Source organism: Elephas maximus, chromosome 8 (genome assembly GCF_024166365.1).
Source record: "Elephas maximus indicus isolate mEleMax1 chromosome 8, mEleMax1 primary haplotype, whole genome shotgun sequence".
NCBI classification, from domain to species: Eukaryota; Metazoa; Chordata; class Mammalia; order Proboscidea; family Elephantidae; genus Elephas; species Elephas maximus.
Genome location: NC_064826.1, coordinates 131660072 through 131679225, shown reverse-complemented (window position 1 = coordinate 131679225; position 19154 = coordinate 131660072). Strand labels below are relative to the sequence as shown.

General features: G+C 46.1%; 1 protein-coding gene across 2 annotated transcripts in view; it reads left to right on the top strand.

The window, feature by feature from the left end:
- TSPAN14 (tetraspanin 14) overlaps window positions 1–19154 on the top strand; it is an 89029-nt gene that overhangs the window by 52972 nt on the left and 16903 nt on the right. Inside the window, exons 1-3 of one of the 2 annotated variants that reach the window (XM_049894725.1) lie at window positions 15898–16074; window positions 16437–16487; window positions 17938–18084. In XM_049894725.1, the coding sequence (XP_049750682.1) occupies window positions 16066–16074; window positions 16437–16487; window positions 17938–18084 (207 nt within the window). In that variant the 5' untranslated portion in view covers window positions 15898–16065. Of the gene's footprint in view, window positions 1–15897; window positions 16075–16436; window positions 16488–17937; window positions 18085–19154 lie in introns of those variants that run through there. The other variant, XM_049894726.1, reaches the window with a different exon arrangement.

Sequence of the window (19154 nt, the reverse complement as noted above, 5' to 3'; positions counted from 1 at the left end):
GAAATGATTTCTTTCATATGGCCTTTTTTCTTGGTTAAACCCTGGTGGTGGAGTGGTTAAGAGCTACGGCTGCAAACCAGAAGTTTAAATCCCCCAGGCGCTGCTTGGAAACCCTATGGGGCAGTTCTACTCTGCCCTATAGGATCACTATGAGTTGGAATCGACTCAGTGGCATTGGGTTTGGTTTTGGGTTGTCTTGGTTCTTTGGAAAAGCAGCTTGAGAGATTTTGCCCCTAAGCCCTGAAGAGTTACCCTTGCCCTAGTTTTCTACCACAGAGAGTTTGTTACTTTTGTCCAGATTAGTTGACATTTCCTGGGTAAGCTGTAAACAACTCGTGGTTTGATACTTTTTGTCTGGCCTGGGCTGCAGCCTACACTGTGATTGGTCTATTTTATGCACTTTGCAGTATTGGTCCGTATACTTCTGCAAATGAAGTGGCTATAGCCTACTGAGAGGGATTGGTCAGTTTGTGGCCCTGGTTGGGGGGGCTATGCCTTGAAATTGACCAGGTGTTTGCCTATATATGTAGCCAACCTGACAGGGGTTGGCGGACACAAGAAAGAAGAGAGGAGAGAGAGGAGGCAAGGAACTTCCTAAAAGAGCTGTAACATGAGTCTGAATAATCGCCTGTGCAATGCTACCCTTAATGCCATTTCTCCATCACCACAAATCGGAATTCAGCACTCCCTAAGGAATAACCCTGAGTTGTTTATCATAGTGAGTATAAGATTTCTTTATATCCTGGATACAAGCCCTTTGTCAAACATGGGTATTGCAAATATTTTCTCCCAGTGTGTGGTTTGCTGTTTCCATATTCTTAACAATGTCTTTGGAAGAACAGAAGCTTTTAATTTTGATAAAGTCCAGTTGTCTTTTTTGTTTAATAGATTGTGCTTTTTGTGTCTCATCTAAGAAATCTATGCCTACTCCAGAGTTGCAAAGATTCTGTTCTATCACTTTTTGGTAAAAGTTTTATAGTATAAGTTTTAGGTTTAGGTCTGTGATCCATTTCCAGTTAAGTTTTATGGATGGTATGAGGTAACGGTCAGTGTTCATTCCTGTTTTCCACCCCCCCTTGTGGCTATCCAGTTGTTCTGGTATCAGTTGTTAAAAAAAAGTTATTCCTTTACCATTGAGTTATTTTGACACCTTTGTAGAAAATTACTTAACTATATAGTCATGTTAAGAATTTCTACAAAAAAAAAAAAAAATGAGGGATTTTGATTGAGATTGCAGTGAATCTGTAGATAAATTTGGGGTGAATAGATGTCTTTACAATGATGAGTCTTCTAGTCCACTAAGACGGTATATCTTTCCATTTATTTAGGTCTTTAATTTCTCTCAGCTACATTTTGTAGTTTTTACGTATAGGTCTTGCATATAATTTGTTAAATTTATTCCAGTCTTGTGTTTCAGAATAAAAAATACAGTCTGCTTTTTCGTGATTATCATCGTGTTTATATCATGTTGCTGGACTAATGCTAATATATTGTTGAAGACTTTTGTGTCTGTGTTCATGAGGGATATCGGTCTGTAGCTTTCTTTTCGTGTAGTGTCTATGTCTGGTTTGTTTTCAGGGTAATACTTGTCTCGTAAAATGAATTGGGAAGTTTACCCTCCTTTGTTTTCTGAAAGTGCATAGGATTGATATTATTTCTTTCTTAAATATTGGCTAGAATTCACCAGTAAAGTCAGTTGGGCCTGATTTTTCTCTCAGGGAAGATTTTTAATTACAACCTCAATTTCTTTAAAAGATACAGAATTATTTTTCTATTTCTTCATAAGTCAATTTTAATAATTTGTATCTTTCAAGAGATTTGCCTATATCATCTAAGTTATTCAATTTATTAACAAAACTTTGGTGATAACGTTTCTTTCTTATCTGTTTAATGTTCGTAGGGTCTCTTTCATTTCTGATTTTGGTCATTTGTGTCTTTTTTTCTTGTCCTAATCAGTCTGTTTTATTGATCTTTTCAAAGTACAAACTTTTGGTTTTACTGATTTCCCTCTGCTTCTGTTTTCCATTTCATTGATTTCTGCTCTTATTTTTATTATTCCTCCCTTTTACTTTGCAATAACTTTGCCTTTTTTTTTTTTTTAGTTTCTTAAGGTGGAATATTAGATGATTGATTTTAGGTCGTTCTTCTTTGCTCGTATAAGTATTTGAAACTATATGTTTCCTGCATTCCATTTTGATTTCTTGGATCCATAAGTTATTTGGATATGTACTGTTTAATTTTCAGATATTTGGGGATTTTCTGGTATTTCTGTTATACTGTTTTCTGACTTACTGTGGTCAGAGCCTACAATTTGTATGATTGGGATTCTTTTAAAGTTATTAAAATTTATTTTATGGCTTAGTATGCATATAGTCTTTGTGAATGCTCATGTTTTGCATGCTCACTTGAATGTGTATTCTGCCCTTTTTTTGAAGGCAGGGAGTGATAGGGAGTTTTCTTTAAAAGATGATTGTTTCACACTGGTTTTCAATGTTCAGGTCTTTATATTCTTAGTGATTTTTCTGTCAACTTGTCCTACCCACTATTATTATTTTTTGGAGAAGTATGTTTATTGAAATGTATTTTTACAGAACCTGTAATTGAAAACTTACCACAGAGAGCTCCTGGACTGATTGAGACTAGAGGAACCCCCAAGGCTGTCTCCCTAAATTAACCTTCGAGTGTGCATTGGAAGCTATTTCTGCAGGTCATGTTTCAGCCAAATAATCGATTGGCTTATAAAATAAACGATATCACCCATGAGTAATGTGCTCCCTTAAACATTTACCCAGAAGCGAAGGTGATAAGGCAAGAAGGGGAAGGGAGGCTAGAGCAGCAGCAGCAGCACAAACGGAATGGAAAAAGTTGAGAATGCTGACACGTTGTAAAAATTATAACCAGCGGCATGGATTAATTTGTATAAAAATTGTTAAAGGGGAACCTAATATGCTGTACAAACTTTGACTTAAAACACAGTAAAATATTATTTAAAAAAAGAAAACTTATGGCAGTGTTTTGGGAGTGATGTGGTTGTTTTTTTTTTTTTTTTTTAATTTATCGTATTTTTTGTTGCTGTTGACAATGTACATAGAACACACACCAGTTCAACAATTTCTACATGTACAATTTAGCGGCACTAATTAAATTCTTTAAGCTGTGCAACCATTTTCACCCTCCGTTTCTGAACTGTTCCTGCCCCATTAACATAAACCCACTGGCCCCCTAAGTTTCCTCTCTGATCTTTCAAGTTGCTGTTGTCGGTTTGATCCCATATACGTAGCTTTTAAAAGAACAGAGTTCACAAGGCAGGCGTTTTTACTAATTAAGCTGTTGTTTGGTTTTAAGAAGACTTAAGGGGATACCTGTACCCACTGCCCTTAAGTGATTCCAATTTATATCGACCCTATAGGACAGAGAAAAGATTGAAGTTGTCAAGGATTTCATTTTACTTGGATCCACAATCAACAGCCCTGGAAGCAGCAGTCAAGAAATCAAACGATGCACTGCATTGGGTAAATGTACTGCAAAGGACCTCTTTAAAGTGTGGAAGAGCAAAGATGTCACCCTGAAGACTAAGGTGATCCTGACCCAAGCCATGGTATTTTCAGTTGCATCATATGCATGTGAAAGCTGGACAGTGAATAAGGAAGACTGAAGAAGAATTGACACCTTTGAATTGTGGTGTTGGCGAAGAATGTTGAATATACTGTGGACTGCAAAAGGACGAACAAATCTGTCTTGGAAGAAGTGAGGCCAGAATGCTCCTTAGAAGCAAGGATGGCAAGACTGCGTCTTACATACTTCGGGCATGGTTTCAGGAAGGATCAGTCCCTGGAGAAGGACGTCATGCTTTGCAAAGTACAGGGTCAGTGGAAAAGAGGAAGCCCCTTGACGAGGTGGATTGACACAGTGGCTGCAACAATGAGCTCAAGCATAACAACGATTGTAAGGATGGCGCAGGACCCGTCAGTGTTCTGTTCTGTTGTGCACAGGGTTGCTATGAGTTGTAACTGACCTGATGGCACCTAGCAACAACAACAACATAGGACAGAACAGAACTGCCACTATAGGGCCTCCAAGGCTATCATCTTTACTGAAGCAGACTGCCACATCTTTCTCCCACGTTGCGGCTGGTGAATTCGTATCACTCACCTTTCAGTTAGCAGCTGAGCACTAATCATTGTGCCACTAGGGCTCCTTACTTCAGGGAATGTATCTGTTTCTCTCTACATGTATGTTTAAATTTCTTTACATTTCCCTGAAATATCTTATTTTTAATAATTTATTTTTGTTGAGAATATAAACAGAAGAACATATACCAGTTCAACAATTTCTACCCATACACTTCAGTGACATTGAAATTATATTGTTCAAATTGTGCAACCACTCTCACCTTCCTTTTCCAAGTTGTTTCTCTCGCAGTTAACATAAACTCACTGCCCCCCCCCAAGATTTCTTTCTAATCTTTTGAGTTGCTCTTGTCAATTTGATCCAATATAGACAGATTTTAAAAGAGCACAGTTCTCAAGGCAGGCAGTCTTTATGCTAGTTAAGCTAAACTATTGTTTGGTTTTAAGAAGACTTCAGGGGATGTTTTTGATTTAAGGTTTAAAGATTATTTCAGGGCAGTAGTTTCAAGGGTTCATGTAAGCTCCATGGTTCCAGAAAGTCTGGATTCTATGAGAATTTGAAATTCTGTTCTACATTTTCCCCCTTTTGATCAGGATTCTTTTACACACTCTTTGTCAAAATGTCTGGTAATGCTAGCTGGGGACCATCTAGTTTTTCTGGTCTCTTGGCAAAGGAGGCAGTTGTTCGTGGAGGCAGTTAGCTATACATTCCATTCCCTCCTCCTATTCCTGACTCTCCTTCCTTCTTTTGCTCCAGACGAATAGAGACCAACTGTTGTATCTTGCATGGCCACTTGCAAGCTTTTGAGACTCTAGGCACTACGCAGTGAACTGAGAGGTAGAACAGAAGCGCTAAGCAGTTCATTAGGCTGATTAACTGGAGTGTCTCAGGAAACCATGACCCTAAACCTCCAAACCAGGAAACCAAATCCCATGAGGTGTTTGGTTTTACATAACCAGACTCAGCAGCTGCTATTTATTGTTGTTGTAACTATATCTATCACACAGCTTTTGCCAATTCAACTTTTTACAAGTGTACAACTTACTGACCACAATTACAGTAATCGGCTGTTAAATCCTAGCCTTAATCAACTTTTCCATCACTATAAACTGAAACTCAGTGCTCCTTAAGCAATAACCGTTTCCTCAGCCCTCCCTCTTGCCCCTGTTAACCAGTGATAAACTTTAGTTTCTGTACATTTGCTTATTCTTGTCTTTTTATGTAAGTGAGGTCATACAGTGGCCTTTAGTGACTGAGTTATTTCACTTAGCTTAATGTCTTCAGCTTAATTCATATTGAATCATATTTTAAGTCTTTATTTTTCTTTATGGTTGAATAGTATTGTTGCATGTATGTACCACATTTTACTTATCCATTTATCCATTGGGGGGCATGTTCTATCCATTACTGGGAGTTGTTAGTTGGCGGTCGAATTGACCCCAACTCATGGTGACCCCGTGTGTAGAGTAGAACTGTGCTTTAGAGGATTTTCGAGGCTGTGGCTTTTCCAAGGCAGATCTCCAGGCCTGTCTTCTGAGCCCTCTCTGGGTGGGTTCAAACCATGAACCTTTGTGCCTGTAGTCGAGCGCTTAACAGTTTGTGCCACCCAGGGACTCCTTTTTTTTTTAGTTTTTTTGTATTTATTCTTTTTTTTTTTAATAATTTTTATTGTGCTTTAAGTGAAAGTTTACAAATCAAGTCAGTCTCTCACATGTAAACTTATATACACCTTACTACATACTCCCATTTACTCTCCCCCTGATGAGTCAGCCTGCTCCCTCCTTCCAGTCTCTCCTTTCGTGACCATTTTGCCAGTTTCTAACCCTCTCTACCCTTCCATCTCCCCTCCAGACAGGAGATGCCAACACGGTCTCAAGTGGGACTCCTATTATTGAGAGAGGGTTATTGAACTCTCCAACTGTAGTTGTGGACCTGTCTCTTTCTTCTTTTACTTCTATCATTTTTGTTCTGTTTTTAGATGCTTACGCATTTAGAATTATTATGCCTCCTTGGTGAGTTGACCCTTTATCATTATGAGATGGTAATATACCTTGTCCTGAAGTCTACTTCATGTGTTAATATAGCCACTTACTTATGATTACTATTTGAATGGCATGTCTTTTCCCATTTTTTTCTTTGAATCTATCTGTATCTGTATTTAAAGTGGATTTCTTGTAGGTGGTATATAGTTAGATCTTGCTTTTGTCAGATCACAATTTCTGCTCCTTAATTGGAATACTTAGAACATTAACATTTAATGAGATTCTTTTTATAGTTGAATTTAAACCTATTCCTCTTTGTTTTAAATTTTACCATCTATTCTTTGTTTTTTTCCAGTTTTATTTTGGAATTATTGGGTATTTTGTTTCTTTTTTGCTTTTATTCAATTTCATTTCTACTATTGATTTATTACTTATATCTCAGATTTTAAAAATATTTTTATTGTAAAATACATATAACAAAGTTAGCCATTTTAACCGTTTTAAGTATATGATTCAGTGACATTAATTATATTCACTGTACTGTTCTACCATCACCATATCCATTTCCAGAAGTTCTTCATCCCTCCCCCCCAGACAGAACTCAGTACCCTTTACCAAGGGCGAGGGGAGAGAGGAGGAAGGAGTTACTATAAGTCATTAATAAACTTTGGCCTGTATGTATTTGCCTGTTCTGCATACTTCATTTAAGTGGGATCACACAATATTTGTTCTTTAGTGTTTGACTTTAAGTTCAGGAGTGTTGTGGCATGTATCAGGACTTTATTTTTGCCTGTTGTTAGCTGCAAAATATTGCCCGGTCCTGCGCCATCCTCGTGATGGGTTGTAGATAGAACCATTGTGATCCGGAGGTTTTTCACTGATTGTTTTTCAGAAGTAGATCGCCAGGCCTTTCTTCCTGGTCCATCTTAGTCTGGAAGCTCTGTGGAAGCCTGTTCAGCATCGTAGCAGCATGCAGGCCTCTACTGGCAGATGGACGGTGGCTGCACATGCGTTGCGGCCTCATTTCATTTCTCTTTATTGTGGAGTGATATTCCGTTTTATGTATATACCACATTTTCTTTTTCCATCCATCTTGGATACTTAGGTTGCTTCCATCTTTTGGCTATTGTGGATAATGCTGCAGTGAACATTGGTGTAAAAGTACCTGTTTTGAGTCCCCGCTTTCAAGTCTTTTGAGTGTGTACCTAAGAGTGAAATTGCTGGGTCATATGGTAATTCTGTGGAACCCTGTCGGTGCAGTGGTTAAGAGCTTGGCGGCCAAAAGGTTGGCAGCTCAAATCCACCAGCCACTCCTTGGAAACCCTAGGTGGCAGTTCTCCTCTGCCCTTGTAGGTTGCCATGAGTCTATTTTGACTCGGCAGCAACAGGTTTGGTTTTTGTTGGTTTTATGGTATTCTGCGCTTAATTTTCTGAGGAACCACCAAACTCTTTTCCACAGTGACTGCATCAGTTTACATTCCCACCAAGCAATGAATGAGGGTTTCAGTTTCTCCGCATGCTTGCCGACACTTACTAATTTACGTTTTTCTGATAATAACCATCCTACTGTGTATGAAGTTGTATCCTGTGATTTTGACTTGTATTTTCTTAATGACTAATAACGTCAAACACAAGGAGTTGAAGCTTTATCCCTATGTTTTTTTCTGAGAGTTTTATAGTTTTCTTATTGTTAGATCCTTGATCCATCCTGAGTTAATTTTCATATATAATGTAAGGTATGGGTCCAATTTCATTTTTTGCATGTGGAGATCCAGTTGTCGTAGCACTTTGCAGAGACTATTCTTTTCCCATCGAATGAACTTGGTACCCGTGTTGAAATCAATTGGCCCTAGGTGTATAGGTTTTTAATAATATTTCAGTGGTTAATCTAGGGCTCTAACATGCATGATGCGCCTAGGGTTTACAGTGTGCATCTTTAAAACGGCCTACTTGACACGATTTTATACCATTTCATGTGCAATGTAAGAGCCTTAAAATGGTGCGCTTCTCTTTCCCATTCCCATTCTTTTTTGTCATACATTTTTACTTTTATGTTATAAACCCCACAAGTACATTTTTATTTTTGTTTTAAACATGTTTTTTAAAGAAATTGAAAAATGAGGGGAAAAAGTCTTTGACAATTACATATTTATTTTTTTCCTCAATCAGCATTATTTTTGTTGATCCAAGTTTCTGTCAGCTTTTATTAATATTTCCTGTGTTTCTGTGGCCTTTGAATTTTCCTAGCTTTTTTGTTTGTCTGAAAATAACTAAATTTCCCCTTCATTTTTGGAGGGTATATTTGTTGAATATGGAATTCTAACATAGCAGCATTTGTTCAGTTTTCCCGTTTGTTTTTTAAATGTGTCATTCCTTTGTCCTATGACGATTCTCATCTTGTTCTTCTGTATGTAGTGTGTCTTTTTTCTGTCTGGCTATGAAAATAGAGTGGAGGGTGGTATCTGACCTCCTCTGACTTCACGAGGGGGAAGGAGAATCAAGATCAACAGCCCAAGGCTGACTGCTGTGAGGCAGAGGTCCTCACACCTCCTGTCTCCACCCTTTTTGCCAGTTCTGACACCAGCTGTCCCTCTCACAGTACTCTCTACTGTGCTGGTTCGATAATTAATTGCAGTGGCTGCACAAAACTCACAGACAACACTCATGGTTATGGGGTTTATTAGGGAAGTAACAGGTTATGATTCAGGTCGAGGAACGCTCAGGATACACACAGTTCTTCCATTAGGACAGTCTCTTCCCAGCCATGCTCACAGGCATGCCTCTCCCTGGTCCTGGTCTCTGCCTTGCTCAGACAAGTGTTACAAAGCTCTTGAGCTCTGCTGATTAGTGCCCAGAGGCACGCCACTCCACCAGTAAGCCTCGGCCCAAAAGCACTCAGCTTTCCGGCTCTGTGCCTGGGAAGCCCACTGCACCATCTCCTGCCAGTCTCTGCTGCCGGTCTCTCCTGCTGCCTTTTCTCTGCCACTGCTTTTGGATGTCTTGTGTTACAGCTCTTTCTCAGTCTCTCTCGCTCTCTCAGTCTGCTGGTTCCATTAGCTTCTTGGCGCAGGAATCCTGGGTCTAGAGGACACACTCCCCTCCTGGCTGTTCTTCCTTGGTGGTGGAAAGAATCCCCTCTCTCCTGCCTCTGGGAAGGCTCATTTCAAGCCCAGCGAGATGGCAAAACTGACCAGTCCCCTTGGTGGGCCACAGTTACCCTGTCTGCACAGTCCCACCCAGTCACTTGGGTGGTAGTTATAAGACCATGGTGAGAAAAGCACACAAAAGTGATGCCTCACACCACACTGGCTGATGTCAAGAGTTTTCTTTGTTAGTGGGTTTCAGCAACTTTGTTATATGTATTGGTGTGGTTTTTTTTTTTTGTATTTTTTCCTGCTTGGGGTTCTTTGGGCATTTTGGACTCATAGATTTATACTTTTCATCAAATTTAGAAATTTTTCTATCATTATTTCTTAACATATACTTACCTTCCCCAAATTCTTCTGGGACTCCAATTTACCTTTATGTTGAATGGCTTGTTGTTGGCTCATAGGTCACTGGGATTCTGTCCTGGTTTGTTTTTTCACCTCTACCCTTTAGTTTCAGGAGCCCTGGTGGCACTCAGTTACTATCCTAAAGGTCAGCGATTCAAACCCACCAGCCACTCCGTAGGAGGAAGACGGGGCAGTCTGCTTCCGTAAAGATCACAGCCTTGGAAAAACTGTGGGGTAGTTCTGTTCTGTCCTATAGAGTCACTATAAGTCAGAATCAACTCAGTGGCAACGGGCTTACCCTTTAGTTTAGATAGTTTCTGTTGCTTTGTTTTCAAGTTCACTGATCTTTTCTGAATTCTTCGTTTCTAGTGTTGTATTTTCTATTTCTTGTAGTGCTGTTTGGGTCTTTTTTATATCTTCTATTTCTTTCTTTTTGTTGATATTTTCGTTTAAATTCACGAGCATATTTACAATAAAAAACCTATTGCTGCCGAGTTGATTCCAACTCATAGTGACCCTATAGCCATTGTAAAGTCCGTCTAATAATTTCATTTTCTCTGTCATTTCTGGGTCTTTTGCTATTTGCTGAATTTTCTCCTTGTTATAAGGCAATTTTTTTTCCTTCTTGCCTGTGTAGTAACTTTGATTGGATGCTGGATTCCACCTACGTGTTGTTCCTTAAGAGTGTAAAGTCTTTTGTGTCCCCCATGTCATCTTGTTGAATTTATGATTTGAGATTCCTTCATGTTGCTGAATGTAGTTGTGGATCGTCTGTTCTCGTTGTAATGCAGTACTTCATTGTAGGAACGGATCATTTGGGTTATTTGTGGTTTTAAAATCGTAAGACCTTTCAAAGTAGTGTAAAAGCATACCATTGTTTTTGCTAAGTTAGAGACCTGAATTATAAGGGTGTCCTGGGGTTTTGTGGCTGAGCTGAAGAAATCCTGTCTTTCATCTCTAGATCCAGATGGTTTTAGTATGATAGTTTTGTGCAAGATTGTCAAACCATGGCTAACCCATTGCCATTGAGTCAATTCTGATTCTTAGTGATCATATAGGACAGAGTAGAATTGCCCCGTAGGGTTTCTAAGAAGCAGCTGGTGGATTCAAACTGCCAATCAAAACCATGGTTAGTGAAGCAAATTGGCTGACCACCTGTTTTTGTATATAAAATTTGATTGGAGCACAGCCGTGCCCATTCATGTACCTGTTACCTATGGCTGCTTTCCTGCTCTAACAGTAGAGCTGAGTAGTTGTGAAGACCATCTGGCGTACAAAGCCTAAGGTGTTTAGTCTCTGGCCCTTTACATAAATGCCCACCGCTGGTTTAGTGTGTGGCTTTTCTACCCACTGTCAATCCCTGTGCCTTGTGTCAGTGATGGCTGAGGCTACGTCGGGGGGACTGTTCTCTCTCTTGTTTGGGGAGCTGCTGTAACCACTCTGGGATGACTGCGCCTTCGCTGTCCTTCCTTTCACAGCCTTGACACAGCCAATGCCCGCTGGGGTGTGCTGAGCTGGCTCTCTGCTATCTTGGCCACAGACAGCATGGAAGCTGCCTGGGAGTGCTCTGCGTAGTTCTGCCCCTGCTGGGGCCCCTTGCTTGAGCCCCCCCTTTCACAGGCCCCTCACTGTGCTGCAAAGGGCACGCGGGCCTCTTAGAACCACCCTTCTGGCAGAAGGAAAAACTGATGTGCATTAGCTGGGTGACCCTGTGCAAGTCACCCTCCTGCCAGGGCCATTGCTCTGTGCTTTCTGCCCCCAGACCTTCCAAACTCCTGCTGAGTCGGGGCTTGGTTCAGACCCTTGTAACGTAGGGCTCTCATGAAAGGGGCCTTCCCTCCTCGGTGTAGGTTCCAGAGTGGCAATCCCCTGGAGAGAGACAGCTCCTCTCTCACCTGCTGAGTTGTAGGGCCAGAGCGGATCTGGGGTTTGTACCGTCTGGCCTCCTGCCTGGCCCCAGTTGAGTTGTTGGCATGTCAAGTGGCCATGACATCACTGCTGCTTTCTAAACTCACCAGGCCTGGAGCCAGGGTTTCCTGTTCTGAAGTCGGTGCCAGGACCATGGGGTTTCCACGTGGCGTGATTTATGATGGAAGAGCTCTGGGAGGCATGTTGCAGCTACTCGTTTTACAGATGGGTGGTCTGAGGCCCAGGAGAGGCCTGGGGAGCTCAGGGCCACAGGGTGTGGCTGAGAGCAGAGCTGAGACTGTTCCAGCTCCCCACCGCCCTGCCGCATGTTCCTTCCATCATCTTTTCTGAGATAGCTGCTGCAGAGTCAGCACTGACCCATGGTGGCCCCGTGTGTGTCAGAGTAGAGCTATCCTCCGTAGGGTTTTCAGTGGCTGATTTTTTGGAAGTAGATTGCCAGGCCTTTCGTCTTAGGTGCCTCTGGGTAGACTCGAACACCCAGCGTTTCGGTTAACAGCCAAGTGTGTTAAGCATTTATACCACCCAAGGACTCCCATCCTTTTGTATCCAGGCTGTTCTAGGTCTGCTCAGTGCAGCCATAGAGACAGGAAAGGGTGGAAGTGAAAAAAGCAGCTTTATTTGGTTGGCCAAGCAAAGGAACACACCGAGACTTGCATTGCCAAGGTGGCTCCCTGAACAATGGCCGAAACAGTATTTATTAGGGGAAGGGTCCTGGGGAAAGGAGCAAGGTCGTTGATTGGTCTGGCCCGAAAAAGACAGTCCTGGGGCAGTTCCGTCATCTGCGCTTTTTCAGTCCAAAAGGGGGGCCTCTCAAACCAAATCTTCGGCTCAGACCCTGTGCATCTGAAAGTCTCCCGCCAGTCTTGGGCCGCTAAAGTTTGGTTCCCTCTCCAGGAGAAAAGTTCGAGGGGTGCTTAGAGAACGGGTTGATGGCTCTGTGCATGTCAAGCAGGCCAGGTTTGGTCTTAACTGGCTGTGTGGTCTGCAGACCCCAGCCTCTTGTTTTTGTTATCTTGGGCAGGAAGTTAGCCAATTGCCTAAAAAACATCTGGGGAAACCAGTTGAGGGAGGTGGCTCATGCTACTTCACTTACAGGTTAGTTGGGGTTGGTAATCGTGCTCAGAGGCTAGAGTCTCACTTTCCTAACTCCCTTTAAGAGCCCCTAGAAGGCCCGTTTCCCCTGGGCTCTGCTCGGTATTGTCTCCAGAAGCCGAGTAGAACAGATACCCCTGGAAAGGAGGGCTTGACGTAGGACACAGCCTGATGTTGGGAGTTCTCTGGTAGTGGAGTGCAGAGCAGGGTGAAGGACTGTGAAGAGTGAGCGCACCAGGATGGGAAAGGGGGTGCAGAGTACTACCTCCTGTAGGTCTGCCATCTTCAGTATAGCAGGCACTGTGGACTACCACCAAGGCCGCTCTGTGCCTCTGTTCTGCCTGCAGCCCAGGAGTGTAGGCAGAGCTCTGTGCCCTGGGGTGAGCATGTCATATGCACTGTATTTTCTTCAGCCCCTGCATAACCCTCCTCTAACCAGGGAGTGTCATCCCCCCTTTCCAGGGGACAGCCTAGGTTCAGAGGACTCCCGGCTCTGCGTGCACAAGGTCCTACTGCTAGGACCCGCAGCGTGGAGACCAGAACCAGGCCCTGCCCACCTGTGTGCTCCGTGCTCAGCCTGCCCCAGGCTGCCCCAGGCTGCCTCACTTGACAGTGACCCACCCACTCCAGGGCATTCTTGTCCGTGCTGGTCATATCTGAGGCTCCTGTGGGCAGCCTGAGGAGGGGCTCTGTGCGTGTCAGCAGAGTTGGCCTGGGATTGTGTGAGAGCCAAGGGCCAGCGGGCAAGCTTGAAAATGGGGCTTTGCCGCTGGTGGTTCGCCTGGAGTTTGCTGAGGAAAGGCCTCAGGGGCCTGCAAGAGTTAGTTGCTCAAGTGCTTTGCACATACTTCATTGCAATCTTGCAAGGGTTCAGGGCCACCATATGTGGGTGATGAGACGCTGCTTGCCTGCTTGGTGTTGGAAACTCCCTCCGGTCCAGTGGGGCCTTGATCGTGCTTGGGTAAAGTGCCACGGGCTTAGTCAGGTGTCAGCAGATTTACTGTGTGGCATCCCAGGGTAGGACTGGACCAGCCCAGAGTACCCCCTAGAAGACCCCTCGCCTGCTTTCTTGGGGCCTTTGCCTCAGGTGGAATTGTGACCACCAAAGAGGTCCTGTTCGAGCACCCTGACCACCTGCTCTGTCCTCACCATCTGAAGATGTGGGCCGTTGGCTTTAGAGTTGCCCAGCCCCTTCGCCTGAGCTTCTTAGCACTGGGCCCCCATGTGAGGAGAGCTCAGGCTACTACTTCCCCTTTCTGGCCCCGTGGCTGCCCTGTGCATGGTGAAGTAACACGTGGTCAGGAGGGTCACACAGCGGGCTTGATTCTGAGTCTGCCCCAGCGTGACCTCGGGCAGATGCCGGGCTGCTCCACATCTGAGCCTCCCTTCCTATAACCTGGGGGTGGGGGTGGTTGTGTCTCATCAGGTGCATCAAGGGTGTGATGTGATGATGATCAGGAGGTGTGCTTACCTGATGGTACAAGAAGACAGAAGCCTCGTCTGCCTGTGGGCTTGGCAGGAGCTTGGGCTCTTTCTCTGGGGAAAATTTGATTAGGTCACAGGAAGGTTACTTGGAGGCTGGAAGACACCAAGCCTGAACAGTTGATCCCAGTTGGCTGGCATTCGGAGGGCAGACCACCCCATGGGCCGTCTGTCGCAGAGACTTCTATGGAAGTGTTCTGTTATGGATTTAGTGTGTCCTCCCAAAATATGTACTGAAATCCTGGCCCCTATACCTGTAAAAATGAAGCCCTGGTGTACCAGCGGTTAAAGCTCTGGGCTGCTAATCGAAAGATGCAGCAGTCTGCTTCCATACAGATTACAGCCTTGGAAATCCTGAGGGGCAGTTCTGCTCTGTCCTGTAGGATTGCTGTGAGTCAGAATCAGCTTGAGAGCAGTGAGGTTTTTTTTTTTTTTTTTTAGATACCTGTAAATAGGAGGCAGCGGCGGGTCCATGCAGGAGACCCAGGTTTGATTTCCAGCCAGTGCAACTCAAACTTAGCTACCACCTGTCTGCCGGTGGAGGCTTGCGTGTTACTGTGATGCTGAACAGGTTTCAGTGGAGCTTCCGAACTAAAACAGACTAGGAAGAAAGGCCTGACAGTCTACTGCTAAAAATCAGCAAGTGAAAACCCAGTGGATCGCAGTGGTCTGATCCACAACCCATCATGGGAATGGCATAGGGCTGGGTGGTATTTGGCTCCATTGGGCGTGGGCCCGAACCCTTGCAAGATTGCAATGAAGTATGTGCAAGGCACTTGAGCAACTCTTGCAGGCCTCTGAGGCCTTTCCTCAGCAAGCTCCAGGCGAACCACCAGCAGCAAAGCCCCATTTTCAAGCTTGCCCGCTGGCCCTTGGTTCTCACACAATCCCCAGCCAACTCTGCTGACATGCACAGAGCCCCTCCTCAGGCTGCCCACAGGAGCCTCAGACACTACCAGCACGGACAAGAATGCCCTGGAGTGGGTGGGTCACTGTCAAGTGAGGCAGCCTGGGGCAGGCTGAGCACAGAGCACACAGGTGGGCAGGGCCTGGTTCTGGTCTCCACGCTGCGGGTCCTAGCAGTAGGACCTTGTGCACGCAGAGCCGGGAGTCCTCTGAACCTAGGCTGTCCCCTGGAAAGGGGGGATGACACTCCCTCAGAGAAGGGTTGTGCAGGGGCCAGGAGTCTTCCGAACCTAGGCTGCCCCCTGCAAAGGGGGGATGACAGACAGACAGACAGACAGACACACACACATGCCACGTGAGGGGATGGTTCACAAGCCAACGAATGCCTGGGGATGCTGACCAGGAAAGCGCTGACACAGCCAAGACCCTAATTTGGACTTTTAGCCTCCAGGACTATGAGCAAAGAAATGTCTGTTCTTTCAAGCTCCCACGTGTCGTATTTGTGTTGTCGCAGCATTGGGCAACTAAGACTCCTTCAGGAGAGCAGATGAGGCTGGTGTGAGTCCGCCTCTCTGACGGCCTGTTATGTGGACACCCAGGCAGGCCACTTCCCGCTCTGGTCCTCCCTCGATTTCTTCATCTCTAAAATGGGTGTTGGTCCCCAAGGCCCCCTCCCTGGGTCAGTGTTCATGGAACCTATGGTGTAACATGTGACCCCGAGTTCCCGTCTTTCTGGTGTGAGTTAAATTTAGTTCTTCCTTTAAAGATAGAGTGGACGCAAACAAGAGCACTTGTTCCTAGTGACGAGTGGCTGGGAGAGCACCGCGCTGCGGTGGAAAGCTGGCTTCTGAGTTAGCAAGTCAGCGCGAACGTTCCTACGGGAAGAGGGGGCAGGGAAGGGAGTCACGGGATGTGGGCAGAGTGACACCAGTAGCTGTGTGTTTGGGGTTGGTCTATTAGTGAACGGTGCGGGGACCAAACCTGAGTAGAGGTGCAGCAGAGACAGGGGACAGGAAAGAGGAAGAGAGCCGTGGTCAGGTGCACGGTGTATGTTGAAGGTCGGAGGGTCTCGGTGTGTTGAATGTGGGGAGAGAGGGAAAGGGAGGCATCGAGGACAAGGTCTAGGTTCTGTCCTGAACACAGGAGAGGACGGGCAGAGGTGCCATTTCCTGAGAATGGAACAAGTTTTGGAGAGCCTGGGTTGGGAGTTGGGAGACCAAGGTTCCATCTTGGGGCACGTGAAGTTTCAAATGTTGTTAGATGTTCCAGGTGGACATGCCAAGTGTTTGGCACTGCCCCACCCTGCTAGATGTGAGCTGGAGCACCCCCAACTTGCAGTGCAGGCTCTGTCCTAAAAAGCGAGCTTGGGGCTGGTTTCTGACCTGATTTTCTCCCCCCAACCCACCTCTCCCCCGCCCAGTTGGCTGGAGTTGTCTTCCTCGGAGTTGGACTGTGGGCATGGAGTGAAAAGGTAGGTGTCACTGTGGCAAGGACCCTCTCAGGTTCAGCCAGCTTTAGTTGTCCCCTCCTCCCAGCTGCTCCCCACAAGTATTTCCTGTGCAACATAAAGGTTTGTAATTGTTCTCCACAGAGCCAACTCCCATGATGGTTACAGAACTTAGAATTAAAACTCCTGGGGGCCCTAAGGCCTCCTGACTCTTGCTCTGAGCCCTGGACTTCGCGGTCAGGCCAGTGGCTGGTCCGCTTGAGGTTTTGAGCTCTGTGAAGGGGGAGTGTCTTTCACCTCTTCCCATAGCCACAAGTCATCTTCCTAACTTCTTTGTGCCCTGAACATAATACTGTTTGTTCCTGAAGTTCTCAGCCTTGCCCACAGAACCGCTGGCACCCTGTGGGCAGAAATGCCTGCCACTGAAGCAGAGGCAGGTCTGTGAGCACCTGCAGGCTCCATGCCCAGCTCTCAGAGGGGCAGAGATTGGTCCGGAAGGATGTGCCAGGGGTGCCGCCTGCTACAGTGTGGGCAGGTGTTGGGGAAGTGGTTTGGTAGTGGAGCCTCCCAGAAGTGGGGCAGAGCACTTAGGTCTGCGGGCTTTCCCGCCACGACTTGGGAGCTGAAGAAGGCCTGCCTTCCTGTTTAGGCACCTGTGAGCCCCTAAAGGGCAAGGACTGGGGTGTGTGTCACTCTGTCCCAGTGACCTACAAGCCAGTGACTGGTGGTGCCACTGTGTGGCCGCCTCCGGAACTGCAGCTACCTGACCGGGTGGTGCCCGGAGGAGGAGCCTGGGCCTCTGCTCTCTCCTCCCTTCTTTGAATCCCTCAAAACTGCTCCATCCATTCTGCAAGCTACTAGCCACAGGGGACTTTCTATACTTAAATTAACTAAAATTGAATAGTTTAGAATTCAGTTTTTCAGCCCTTTTGGCCCAGTGGCTCCCATTTTGGGCAGCGCAGATGTAGAGCGTCCCTGTCACCACAGAGAGCTCTGTGAATGGCGCTGCTTTGGTCTGCCCCTGGCGGGTGTGTTCTTCACAAGAGCGTTCACAGCGAGGTCGTTTTCATCTCAGGATAGTCCACGAGTTGGCTGTAACACTGGGAGGCTAGTAAAGTCAGCTGCCCAAATGGCCAGTGGCCAGGCTGCAGCCCCAGGACACCTTGTCCAGAGGCCCCAGGTGCCCACCCACTCCCCCACCCCCACCTGGCAGAGGTGCTCTGCAGGCTGCCAGGGAACTGTAGACAGGTGGAGGACAGGAGAGATACTATGGGATGTGAGGGCCAGGGGAGGGTTGGACAGGGGGCCTCCAAGGTGGGAACAGAGTGGGCAGGGGCCACACTTGGGCCTGGCTTTCAGGGCAGGGTCAGAAGGCAGGCCCCTGTCCTCAGTCCCTGATGCAGCCTATCCCTCAGGGGATCCTTGACCCCCCCCACCCCACCTACCGGCTGCCCTGGTTCTCTGCCTCTTTCAGGGTGTGTTGTCCGACCTCACCAAAGTGACGCAGCTGCACGGGATTGACCCTGTGGTGCTGGTCCTGGTGGTGGGCGTGGTGATGTTCACCCTGGGCTTTGCTGGCTGTGTGGGGGCCCTCCGTGAGAACATCTGTCTGCTCAAGTTTGTGAGTATCCCCAGGGTTGGGGACAGTGGGGGCAGGGAGGGGAGCTCTGCTGGGCAGACAGTGTCCTTTTGGGCAGAGGGGTGGTGGCCCGCAAGCCTGCCGAGGTACAGCAGTGGAGGAGGTGGCCCACTGTACCCTCCTGTCTCCCTAAGTGCCGGGATTTCAGGGAGAATTCAGCTGCGTGCTGCCTCATGCCAGGAGGGGTTAGGCTTCTCATTTTATTTAGTCTCTCTGAAGTTCTAAAGGAGTTTTTTGTCTGCTCCTCACCTTTGCCCTTCCTGGTGAAGATCAAAGGATTTTGGATGGTGCAGTAATGTTAAAGACATCATTTCCTTCCCCCATGGCGTGTATGGATCCGTTGAAAGTGCACGCAGAATCCTTGATTTCCTGGCAGAACTGCCAGTTACCAAGAGTTCATATTTAGATACAGATTCACTTTGAAATGCATGAAATTAAAATTAAATAGCACCCAGTGGGGAAAACATCAGGGTTTTTTTTGTTGTATTTATTGGATCAAGCTTCCACTTTCCTGGTCTTAATTTAAAAAGCAGAGCACATGGCTGTTTCCTGGTTTTTTTCCTCTTAAAAAGTATTGTTAACATCTTGCTTCTCTGGGGAGAGATATTATGTTTTGGAAGGCCTGTGTGGGTGTGTGCTTTCCCCCTTGGTGGTGTGGCACAGGTGCTTGGTTCCCTGTGTGGCTGGTGATGGTGCTTGAGTGTGCACAGGTCCTGAGGCAAACACAGAATCTGCCCTGGGCGGGGGAGGGCTGTGGCTGCAGGGGCCCTTGGAGAATACATACCACCCCCACGGCCATGCAGCTGACCCCCATACGCACAGAGCGGCACCCCAGAGATGTAAAGAGCACTGTCAGGGAGCCAAGACTGTGCTGTCTGAGTGAGCCTCAGTTTTTCCCATCCCCAGTTCCATTTGTAGGAACTCAGATGGTGGTGTGTTTGTGGAGAGTGCTCAGATAGTGTGCACGAGGCACAGGTGCTGCCCTTGGGGTGGACAGCCTGTCTCCATTCCTGGATAGCACCCGAGGAGGGTCTGCACAACAAGAATGGTGG